The sequence below is a fragment of the Ambystoma mexicanum genome, chromosome 6q, assembly GCF_040938575.1.
Source record: "Ambystoma mexicanum isolate Mex_15411 chromosome 6q, UKY_AmexF1_1, whole genome shotgun sequence".
Lineage (NCBI taxonomy): Eukaryota > Metazoa > Chordata > Amphibia > Caudata > Ambystomatidae > Ambystoma > Ambystoma mexicanum.
Window position 1 is genome coordinate 597,783,905 of NC_090937.1, and position 12,200 is coordinate 597,796,104.

Consider the following 12,200-nt stretch of genomic DNA (forward strand, 5'->3'; position numbering starts at 1 on the left):
TCGCACCGCCAGCCGGAGACGCAAGGCCCGGCTCCCCTCCCAGGTTGTGATCTCGTCGGGGAGTGAGGAGTCCGTTGCCGCGTCCCAGGCCGCAGCTGCCGAGGGTAGGTCCAAGAGGCGGAGGTCAGAGTTGGACTCCTCGGCAGCAGAAGGGGCAGCTGAGACCCCACAGGGTCCGACGGAGGAAGATGACATGGAGTCATCCAGGTTGGTGGGGGGTTTGGTGGAGGAGGAGGCCGTGCAAGGGACAGACACGGGGTCTGGAGGTGGGGATTCAACTGGTGCTAGTGGTGCAGTGCAGAGGCAGGGACAGGAGGCAGCACAGGCCACCGTGGAGGTGCCTGTGTGTAATCCTGTCCCCGATCCTGTGACTGCATCACCTCGCTCCAGCAGGGATGCCTACGTCCAGACCCGTTTTCAGGGAGGGGATCCGCTTACAACAACTGGCCTTCCTCTCCCTGCAGACGTGGCTATCCGGGACCGGGTTGAGCCTGTCCTGGGTGGGTTGGCGTTGCCTCAACGGTTCATGCAAGCTGACCTGCAGTCTTTTCATGAGGAGACTGCACGTCTTCTCGGATGGCTCGTTGACCGCGTTGACCTACTGGGACAGCTCACCAGGGCTGGATTCCTCCGTTTTCTGGACCTTGTTCCGACCCCCTCCTCAACTGAACCCCTATGCCCCAGTCGTCCTCCATGTCATCTTCCCACCCATGTATCACCTGGGTACCCTGTGGAGCTGCCTCTTACCCTGCGGCCAGGCTGGTGGAGGACACATCCCTGCCACAGTCAGGAGTCGGACGTCCAGCAGGGGTGGCCACCTCAACAACTGCACCCCAGCCGGAGGAGGATGTGCAGGCAGCAAGAGCCAGGGCACAGGCAGAGGCACAGCAGCAGCAGCAGCAACAAGGTGGTAGCCATCATGGCTCGGGGCCTTCGACATTGGAGGGGCAGGCATCGGCCAGAAGGCAGGAGGACCCAGGACTGGAAGTGTCTTCCGTCTGGCAGCTGTTAGGCCATGCTATAGATGCAGAGCAGCAGCGGGCAGAAGAAGCAAGGCTCACGATGGTCAGGGCGGAGAACTCCATGCGGAGGGCCCTGAGGCGGGCCAAGTGCCTTGAGGCAATTTGCAGGGAGTTGGAGGAGAACATGTCGTCGTCCCTGCGAACCCTCAGGGCCATGGAAGAGGGCCACCTCCAGGACATTGAGCAGGAGTTCGATGAAGCCCTGGCCCGGGACATCCAAAAGTGAGCCATCGTACTAGCCCGCTGCCCTTGTAAATAGTTTTTAGAGTTAGGTTTCCTTTATATTTTTCTTTCATTTGTGGTCAATGGACAATGCCACCCAAATTTGTATATAGTCATATTTTTAGGTAGTTAGGTAGGTTGGTTTCATTTGTTTGGTTGGGATCATGGACCCTTTACATCCTTGGACAATGGATTGTATATAGTTTCATCATGTATCCTTTTTTTTTTTTTTTGCATTATGCACATGGCGCAATGGAATTTTTTTTTCCCGGACAATGGATTGTATATAGTTTGACTATGGATTGATTTTTTTCTTTTTTTTGGTTATGAACATGAAGCAATGGATTTCTTTTTTTTTTTACATTTCCTTTGGATTTGCGTTGTTGGAGGCTGACTTTGGACTGTTTTTCTTTCAAATTTATATGGATTGGTTATCATTTTCATTCAATCATCATTTTCACATGCTTTTCATTTCATGTTTCATATTTTGGTATGCTTTCATTTCATTTTTGATTTCATGTACATAATACATTTTCATTTTTTAGTTCCATGTTTGGGATTCGCTCATTGGGTTGATGCATGTGAAAATGTGGGTTTACACAAGCAATGCCAACCAGTGTATGTGTGTGACGGACATGTGTTGATGTACATAGTTGACTTTTGGTTTGTGTCATGAGATCAGCATCTCACTGCTGGGGGGTGGGGGTGCAAGGGAACATGGTTGGGGCCTGCTGGCAGGTGCCCTGCACTGCTGGGGGGTGGGGGTGCTGGGGGACATGAGTGGGGGCCTGCTGGCAGGTGCCCAGCACTGCTGGGGGGTGGAGGTGCAGGGGGACATGAGTGGGGGCCTGCTGGCAGGTGCCCTGCACTGCTGGGGGGTGGGGGTCCAGGGGGACATGAGTGGGGGCCTGCTGGCAGGTGCCCTGCACTGCTGGGGGGTGAGGGTGCTGGGGGACATGAGTGGGGCCTGCTGGCAGGTGCCCCTGACTGCTGGAGGTGGGGGTAAAGGGGGACATGAGTGGGGGCCTGCTGGCAGGTTCCCTGCACTGCTGAGGGGTGGGGGTGCAGGGGGACATGAGTGGGGGCCTGCTGGCAGGTGCCCTGCACTGCTGGGGGGTGAGGGTGCAGGGGGTCATGCGTTGTTGATCAGTAGTGCAAGGTGACATGTGGCTTGGCTGGGGGGCATGCCCATGGTGGATGGGCTGCCTGCAGGACATGACCAGGGGTGCAGGGTAGTCCACTGTGGTGTGGGCTGCCTGCAGGGTCCGTGGAGGGTGTAGAGGGAACGCCTGGGAGGACCCACACTGCCAAATCACGTGTAGGACTCCCCTGCACCCCCGAAATACACGTACCCTGCTGAAATGACGTGTGAGACTTCCTGCGAACCCTGTAATACATGTACCGTGCTCGCACAGGGCCAATATTGATGGGGTTTGCATGAAGTTTCACACGCGAAAGGGCCCTGTGTGAGCGGGGTACGTGTATTACGGGGTTCGGGGGAAGTCTCACACGCCATTTCAGCAGGGTATGTGTATAACTGGGGTTTGCGTGATGTTTCACACGCGAAAGGGCCCTGGGCGAGCGGGGTACATGTATTACGGGGTTCGCGGGAAGTCTCACATGCCATTTCAGCAGGGTACCTGTATAACTGGGGTTCGCGTGAAGTTTCACACGCGAAAGGGCCCTGGGCGAGCGGGGTACGTGTATTACGGGGTTCGCGGGAAGTCTCACACGCCATTTCAGCAGGGTACGTGTATAACTGGGGTTCGCGTGAAGTTTCACACGCGAAAGGGCCCTGGGCGAGTGGGGTACGTGTATTACGGGGTTCGCGGAAAGTCTCACACGCAATTTCAGCAGGATACGTGTATAACTGGGGTTTGCGTGAAGTTTCACATGCGAAAGGGCCCTGGGCGAGCGGGGTACATGTATTACGGGGTTCGCGGGAAGTCTCACATGCCATTTCAGCAGGGTACGTGTATAACTGGGGTTCGCGTGAAGTTTCACATGCGAAAGGGCCCTGGGCGAGCGGGGAACGTGTATTACGGGGTTCGCGGGAAGTCTCACATGCCATTTCAGCAGGGTATGTGTATAACTGGGGTTCACGTGACGTTTCACACGCGAAAGGGCCCTGTGCGAGCAGGGTACGTGTATTATGGGGTTTGCGGGAAGTCTCACACGCCATTTCAGCAGGTTACGTGTATTTCGGGGATGCAGGGGAGTCCTACACATGATTTGGCAGTGTGGGTCCTCCCAGGTGTTCCCTCTACACCCTCCACGGACCCTGCAGGCAGCCCACACCACAGGGGACTATCCTGCACCTCTGGTCATGTCCCGCAGGCAGCCCATCCACCATGGGCATGCCCCCCAGCCAAGCCACATGTCACCTTGCACTTCTGATCAACAACGCATGACCCCCTGCACCCCCACCCCCCAGCAGTGCAGGGCACCTGCCAGCAGGCCCCCACTCATGTCCCCCTGCACCCCCACCCCCCAGCAGTGCTGGGCACCTGCCAGCAGGCCCCTACTCATGTCCCCTTGCACCCCCACCCCCCAGCAGTGCAGGGCACCTGCCAGCAGGCCCCCACTCATGTCCCCTTACACCCCCACCCCCCAGCAGTGCAGGGTACCTGCCAGCAGGCCCCCACTTATATCCCCTTGCACCCCCACCCCCAGCAGTCAGGGGCACCTGCCAGCAGGCCCCCACTCATGTCCCCCAACCCCCCCAGCCCCCAGCAGTGCAGTGCACCTGCCAGCAGGCCCCCACTCATGTCCCACTCATGTCCCCCTGCACCCCCACCCCCAGCAGTGAGGGGCACCTGCCAGCAGGCCCCCACTCATGTCCCCCTGCACCCCCACCCCCAACAGTGCAGGGCACCTGCCAGCAGGCCCCCACTCATGTCCCACTCATGTCCCCCTGCACCCCCACCCCCCAGCAGTGAAATGCTGATCTCATGACACAAACCAAAATTCAACTATGTACATCAACACATGTCCGTCACACACATACACTGGTTGGCATTGCTTGTGTAAACGCACATTTTCACATGCATCAACCCAATGAGCGAATCCCACACATGGAACTAAAAAATGAAAATGTATTATGTACATGGAATCAAAAATGAAATGAAAGCATACCAAAATATGAAACATGAAATGAAAAGCATGTGAAAAAGTTGATTGACTGAAAATGAAAACCAATCCAAAAAAAATGGAAAGAAAAACAGTCCAAAGTCACCCTCCAACAACGCAAATCCAAAGGAAATGTAAAAAAAAATCTCCATTGCTTCATGTTCATGATACAGAAAATAAGAGAAATCAATCCATAGTCCAACTATATTCAATCCATTGTCCAAGGATGTAAAGGGTCCATGATCCCAACCAAAAAAATTGAAACCTACCTACCTACCTAAAAATATAACTATATACAAATGTGTGTGGCATTGTCCATTGGCCACAAATAAAAGGAAAATGAAAGGAAACCTAACTCTAAAAACTATCTACAAGGCCAGCGGGCTAGTCCGACGGCTCACTTTTGGATGTCCCGGGCCAGGGCATCATCAAACTCCTGCTCAATGTCCTGGAGGCAGTCCTCTTCCATGGCCCAGAGGGTTCGCAGGGATGATGACATGTTCTCCTCCAACTCCCTGCGAATTGCCTCGAGGCACTCGGCCCGCCTCAGGTGCCCTCCGCATGGAGTTCTCCGCCCTGACCATCGTGAGCTGTGCCTCTTCTGCACGCTGCTGCTCTGCATCTATGGCATGACCTAACCGCTGCCACACGGAAGACACTTCCAGTCCTGGGTCCTCCTGCCCTCTGGCCGATGCCTGCCCCTCCGATGTCGAAGGCCCCGAGCCATGATGGCTCCCACCTAGAGCCTGCTCCTGCTGCTGCTGTCCATGTGCCGTGTCTGATGTTGCCTGCACATCCTCCATCAGCAGGTCTCCAGTTGTGGTGTCCACCCCTGCTGGGCCGCCAACTCCTGACTGTGGCAGGGATGTGAGCTACACCAAGATAGCTACGTTGGTCGGGCCAGGTCCACAGGGTGCCCTGGTGGAATCTGGGCCGGAAGACGGTGTGGAGAATGACTGGTGCAAAGTCTCCACAGAGGAGGAAAGGTCCGCCAGAGTGCACGACACATGTAGGGACCCACCAACCAGGACGGAGCCCATACGTTCGTGGGGACCCCTCGTCCGCAGGTAGTGGAGAGGCAGATGACATGGCACTCTCCCCTACCTGCGGACGGGCCTGTGACGGGGCCTCCCTGCTGGTGCAGTCACAGGGTCAGGGACAGCGACATGCACAGGCCCCTCCGTGGTGACCTGTGCTGCCTCCTGACCCTGGCCCTGGACTGCACCACTTGCACCAGCGGTACTACCCCCACCTGACCCCATGTGCGGCTCAGTAGCGGGCTCCTCCTCCTCTGTGGAGACCACCAACCTGGATGTCTCCACACCGTCTTCCACCATTGGAAGCCCCTGTGGGGGCTCACCCGGCCCTTCCGCCACAGCCATTGTGGCAGACGCAGCACCAGCCCCCTCGGTCCCAGATGATGGTAATTCCTGGGAGGGTGGCTGGGCTTTGCGTCGCCGCCCAGTGGAGGCATCCCTGCCGCTTGGCTCCACAGCGCCGTCTCCGCCCTCTTCTTCACTTGACGCTGCGTAGAGGGAGACATAAAACACAAGCATCAGGGTACAGTACAAAATACCCTAGACAGGAAGCAATAACACATGAGTGGCACTGTCAAATGTCACTTCCATCCTGTCATTTCACAACATATGGGTGAATGCACACAACACACATGCAGAAACAGTCCTGGCGCCTGCAATCAACATCAACATCCATGTAGAAGGGCCCCTGTAAACCAAGATGTTGCCTTCAAAGTCACATGCAGCCATGGCGTTTCAAAGTCACACACACACTTCTCTGGCACATACACACACATGTGCACCATACATGTACATGACATCAGCACCCATTCCTCACCCCTCCTTCATGTCCAGGAACACAGACAGCCATGCTTTCATGTGTGCATTCCGCATAGTTGCATTAAAACACATGCAACAACCATATGGTTCACACATAACTGGTCTCACATGCATGACCATGATGTCCCGGCACACACACATCCATACATGGCCTATGTCACACATACAGGCAAGCATCAGACTAGCAGCACACTGTAACATGCCCTGTCTCACACAGCAATGCTTGGCCACTTACCGCTCAACTCTGGACGGGTCTGCCTCCGAAGGATCTGGACGTGGAGCGCTGGGCCTACGCGTTCCAGGACCCTCATCTGGATGTTACTCATGCGTGCCCGGCCCCCCTCCGCGAGGCGCCGGGCCTTGTGGAGGGTCCTGGACCTGAAGTCCTCCCAGCGCTTCTTGATGTTCTTGATGTCACGGGTTGCCACCCCCTCCGTGTTGATGGCAACCACTACATCATCCAAGATCCTCTCCCGTCCTTCCTTGTTGGCGAGTGATGTTCCGAAGAGGGCATAATAATGCCCCAGGACATGCTCCACCAGGACACCAACTTCGGTGGCAGTGAAGCTGGTGCCTCTCTGGCTGGGGGTTGCCAGTGGTGCCAGATGGAGAAGTGCCCGACATGGAAACCCCAGAGGCAGGAGTGGGTGGGCAACTGGGTCCTGGGGCTGGGCTGTGGAGCGATGGTATCCCAGTCGGGAGTCTTCTGTTCCAGCAGGGGTGGGCACAGCAACTGGACCCCTGCAGATGGCTGATGTGCAGGCACCAAATAGCAAGGCACGTGGTCAGCAGACAGTCAGGCAGCAGCAAATGGCAGGTGGGAGCGTGCTCGGGGCTCTGGGAGCAAGAAAATGGCCTTCAGGTCAGGAGCGTGGTCTTCCGTGTGTGTATGCGTGGCCAGCTTGATACGGAGTGATTTGGCACGTGAAAAATGTGCACGTCATCGTGTGATTCGAGGAAAGGCCCTTAGCGCGTAAGCAGGTCAGCACACATACGCGATTTCATTGGACCAAAGGCCCTCAGCGCGTAAGCATGTCTGTGACGTATCACGCACGGGCGTTGCCCTTTCACGTGTAAAACTTCACGCGAACCCCAGGAATACACGTACCCTACTCGAACAGGCCCTTTCGTGTGTGAAACTTCCCGCGCACCCCCGAAATACACATACCCGGATCCAATCACGTGTGTGACTTCCCGCGAACCCCCGTAATACACGTACCCTGCTGAAATGGCGTGTGAAACTCCCCACGAACCCCAGTTATACACGTACCCCACTCAAACAGGCCCTTTTGTGTGTGAAACTTCCCGCGCACCCCCGAAAAACACGCACCTAGATCCAATCGCGTGTGTGACTTCCTGCAAACCCCCGTAATACACATACCCCACTCGCACAGGCCCTTTCACATGTGAAACTTCCCGCACACCCCCGAAATACACGCACCCGGATCCAATCGCGTGTGTGACTTCCCGCGAACCCCCGTAATACACGTACCCCACTCGCACAGGCCCTTTCACGTGTGAAACTTCCCGCAAACCCCGTTGTACATGTACCCTGCTCCAATCGCGTGTGAAACTTCACGCAAACCCCAGTAATACACGTTCCCCGCTTGGCTTTGCTGTTTGCAGCCCTGTAAACTGGTCCAGGGTTAACGCAGCCCTTTGCGCTGGATTGGGGATTTTGATGGCTTTTCCTTGCGCGAGGGGGTTCTTGGGGGCGTAACTGGCGCTGCTGCAGGGTCGCTGCGCCACTCTGCGCCACGGCTGGTTTTGGAGGCTAAAATCCATGAATACGCTGTGCGTGGAAATTGATTTTAGCGCACGCGGCTGGCACAGACATTCGCACGCGCACACTGTGCGCCAGCCGCGTGCGCCACTTTTGTGCGAAATTCTATGAATTACCCTGTAAATCTGCTGAGTCCGAACGGTTTGAGCTTAAAGGGTATTCTGCACACCGCTGGAAGGTCGTCAGATAGATAGATCATTTGTTGAACTTGAACTTGCTGGCTGGAATTGCAAAGTGGAGCCTGCCCTAACACACATACAATGGGCCGCTTGAGACTGGCTGTAATACCGATGTCACCACTAAGTATGTCGCGTTTACCATCAGATTACACATGAACGTATAGCAAAGTTAGTCTCCAGTTTTTGGAGTCCACAGAACTCCATGGGGATTTTGCAGTTTTACCGCAGGCTCCCTCTCTCTTTAGTAAGTCTTCTTTAGAAACTGAGTGGAAGCACAATTCAGAATTAAACGTACACTACAGGAATACTTCCAGGATAAATGATTATTAGGTTTGCACGGAATTAAAGAGCATTACACAGGTGCAATAGTATTGCCTTTTTGTGTGTGTTGTCGTAATACATGCAGGAAGGGGTTTCTCCTGCATCTGTCAATGCTTACAGGGGGATGTATGCATTTCATCACAGGCTAACGCAATCCACAGTCCCTTATGCGTGGTATGAAAGGCTTCCGACTTTCCCCCAGGGAGGTATGAAGGCCTACAGGCAATGGAGGGGCCAGAATGGCATCTTCTCGATGGTGCATTATAGACAGTGCAATGCGGATGCACGTCACTTGTGTTATACGTAAGAAAAAACAAAACAAAACAAAAAACAGGTCACACACAAGAATATAAGGATGCCACGGCAAGGTGGATAGGGCATGCACACGAAGTGCATTTCCTCTGTGTGTAGTTAAGGCAAGGGTGGCACATGCATACACAGCAGCGGTGGAAGTCGGGCATGTTTTTTACAGTAAGTTGGTGATGATGTTTCCTGGCATGCATGTTTTCATGAGTGCCACCACACTCTGCTAACTTTGCTTAAACCAGTGACTTACGGCTTCATATATATTGAATGGAACTGGACATGTTGATTGATATAACAAGTCTACCAAGTTTCAAAAATGGAAGGACCTTTTCAAGAAGACAACCATATTTAAATTGCACTCATATGGCAGCATCTCTGTTGCCTCAGGGCTGCAGTGCGCTATATAAATGCTAATCAAAAAAATAAAATAAATAAATATTTAAAACATGATCTCCTGAAAAAGCAGATGCAGACTTCCAGACATTCCTTTGTGCTGGACGTTCTAAAAAGAACATCCATGTTCTGGGTGAATAATTAGATTCGCGTTGTAAACAGCCGGAATGTATCTACGGGCATCAATACTGTTCACAGTCGGGCATCCTGGCGACCATGATGGCATGGAGAGGAACACGAGTCTTTGCTCTTCAAGCAAAACTCTCCTTAAAGAATCTTGTCACAAATTCAATTAGCTCAGAGTCAACGCCGGCACCAACTTGCAGGATGGAGCTAAGTTTTTGCAGCTTGCACAACAAATGAAAATATGGGAAATGTAGGCAATGTAACTGCATGTATGAATGGGACGTTCTCTGTATCGTGTACACCCTGTGCATTACCTTGTAAGATGAACTCCATGTATGTAACCAAATTCTTAAGTTCAAGTGCCTAGATGCCTCTGGGTTTTGTGCGCTTTATAAATGCTCAAATAAATCCATGAGCAATGTGAAAATGGTCAATGAATCAATGACACTGTACAAACGCAGGCCTTTCTCTTGTGTATCCAGGTGCTGCCTCGTCAGACGTGTGGTCTCTTCACCCACACCATATTTTACAAGGAGTATCCCGGAGGTCCTCAAGAACTAGACAAAAGTATCCAGGGAGGGGAACTCTTCCTCACCATTCTCCTGAACCCCGTATGTATTTGCCCTCTTCTTTTCTATACAGTCATTCGAAGATCCTTGTGTACTGTAGCATTGTGTTGAACCACAGGTTACATTAGGCTGTGGGCATGGGGTTTATATTTCACCATCCCACGTATTTATGCACACATAACTTGTATTCTCCAAATGTGCCCTCTGATCGAAATTGTCTTCTGTGTACAGTTCTTTGCCCAACTCCGTTCTTTACAATTTCTGTGAAATTGGTCATTTGTCTTATAATCTTTTGTGAATCGATTTGCAAAGGTTGTATGGCTCGATTTGAAAAGATTGTATTATGATATGATATGTTATGATACGTAATTTATTTCACGCTTAATAGCCAGAGGTTTCTAAGCGCGGACCCAGGGATCAAACTTGTGGTGCTCCCTGAGCTATGCTCCCGAGCCAAGACAGTGACAATCAGTGTATTTGCACGTTCTCTAAGCTTTGTATGCATGGGCTTGGGTTATTTTCTTCCTACCAATTTCTCAAGAAGATCTTCACAAAGCTTTTTTTTTCTGCAATGAGTCTAAACTTTGTACAACCATATGTGTACACAACTAATGTAACTGGAATGCACACAGACAATCGTACACATAGTTGCCCATGTAGGACTTGAGGAAACGCCATGCTGCGGATTTATTTACATTGTGAAAGTTTGGTTTGTACTCGTACACAAAAGTGAAAGTTATCACATCCAGTGAGAGCAATTTCTTCCTGAACACAGGTTGGTTTAGTGGGAATTAAATGTGATTCCTTACGAAAAGTTACAAGAAAATTTCAAGCTTGAAAGATAGTTATGTATCTGCTTAATAAAGGATCCTAAATACATAGATTCGTAATGTTTTACCAGAGACCGTGCATTTAAAGCAGACCTCAAGGCAGAGGCATGGACGTGGCTGGCAGACAAAGGGAAAGGGACCCTCTCCAAACATTTAAGGGGTTTATCCAAAGGTCTAAGCAAGAATAAACCTGGGCTCCCCAGTAAGGGGTCGATTCCAGGGGAAAGTCTCTTTCCTCAGGCACGAATGCCGACTCCATATTCCCACGACACTAAATCCTGTTGTGATCCTCATGCCTCAGTGAACAACAATACTATATGGCTCTTTGTCCAGGCCTCCCATGACAGCCAGCCATGATTTGCACCCTGGAAGGGCTAGTGCTCGCACACTCTTGCCCAATGCCTGCAGATGTGCCAGTTCTTTGGCTCGGCTGCTAATAATAGACTATGATGTGGCATGAAATCACCTTGTGCAACCTGACATTGGTACTGTAAAGGGCTCTGAGCATGAGGGGTTGTCCATCCATGGTGTGACGTGCCACGTGTAGGAGGTAACCAGGGATTCCGCAGAGACCCTTCATGTGGCCAGAAGCACCAGGTCATTTAAGAGAACATGTAATGATGTGACTCCCCTACTTTAGAAGCAGAGGAATAGGGGGAATAGGGAGGTTACTGCCACAGGTTTTCCCCCCAATAGGCCAACTCCCAAATCAGGCAATGGACCCCAATGATGCTGAGCTACCATATTACCTTGAAGGGTATCCCCTATTTCAGATTAAACTGGGAGATGACACCAAGGGTCGAGTGTCCCTCTCATACGCACGCCTCAGAGGAAAGATTTGAATGTGGGTCAGGTGCTCCTACAATCCAGGTGCACCCATCTCAGAGTGCCACATACATGGGGAATAATGATCATGTAGCAACTGAGGAGTGTACAGATCACACTCAGGATGCATTCATTCTCTTCTGCTGTCATATGCACCCACTCATATAAAAAGAATCGCCGGTCAGGCTGATGCCCTAGCATACCTGCAAGACTAGCATTGCAACCCTCTCCCTCGGGCTTTTCCCATCGTTCCCCTATTTTCTGTATCCTTCCCCAAAGCTGCCCCTTGAACACAAGAAGCACTTTAAAATTAAATAAATACGTACTTCAGATCAATATTTTTTACAGTGCAAGTCCACCTTCTTCGTAACCTGCTTATTGAGTTTGGTTCTCTAAGGTCTCCTACATATTGCATTCAAGTAGGCAAAAATCATGATCATGAATTTGGTATAACAAATGATGTGAAGGTTAAATTAACACTGATTACCGAACACACCCTCAACAATCATCACAACAACAATGCTCTGACACAGAGTGCCCCTCTAAGCTCAAATTGGGTAAAAAAATACATGAGGATGTTTGCAAATGAAGAGAGGTCACTGTAACTCACTCTATAAAAGCAGGTCTGGATGCTGCATG

At 51.9% G+C, this 12,200-nt stretch overlaps 1 protein-coding gene across 3 annotated transcripts in view; it reads left to right on the forward strand.

Annotated features, from left to right (window-relative positions):
- Nucleotides 1-12,200, forward strand: part of NDST4 (N-deacetylase and N-sulfotransferase 4) — a 2,547,020-nt gene that overhangs the window by 1,282,525 nt on the left and 1,252,295 nt on the right. For all 3 annotated transcript variants that reach the window (XM_069631065.1, XM_069631066.1, XM_069631067.1), the window contains one exon: nucleotides 9,820-9,948. In XM_069631065.1, the coding sequence (XP_069487166.1) occupies nucleotides 9,820-9,948 (129 nt within the window). The remainder of the gene's footprint in view (nucleotides 1-9,819; nucleotides 9,949-12,200) is intronic.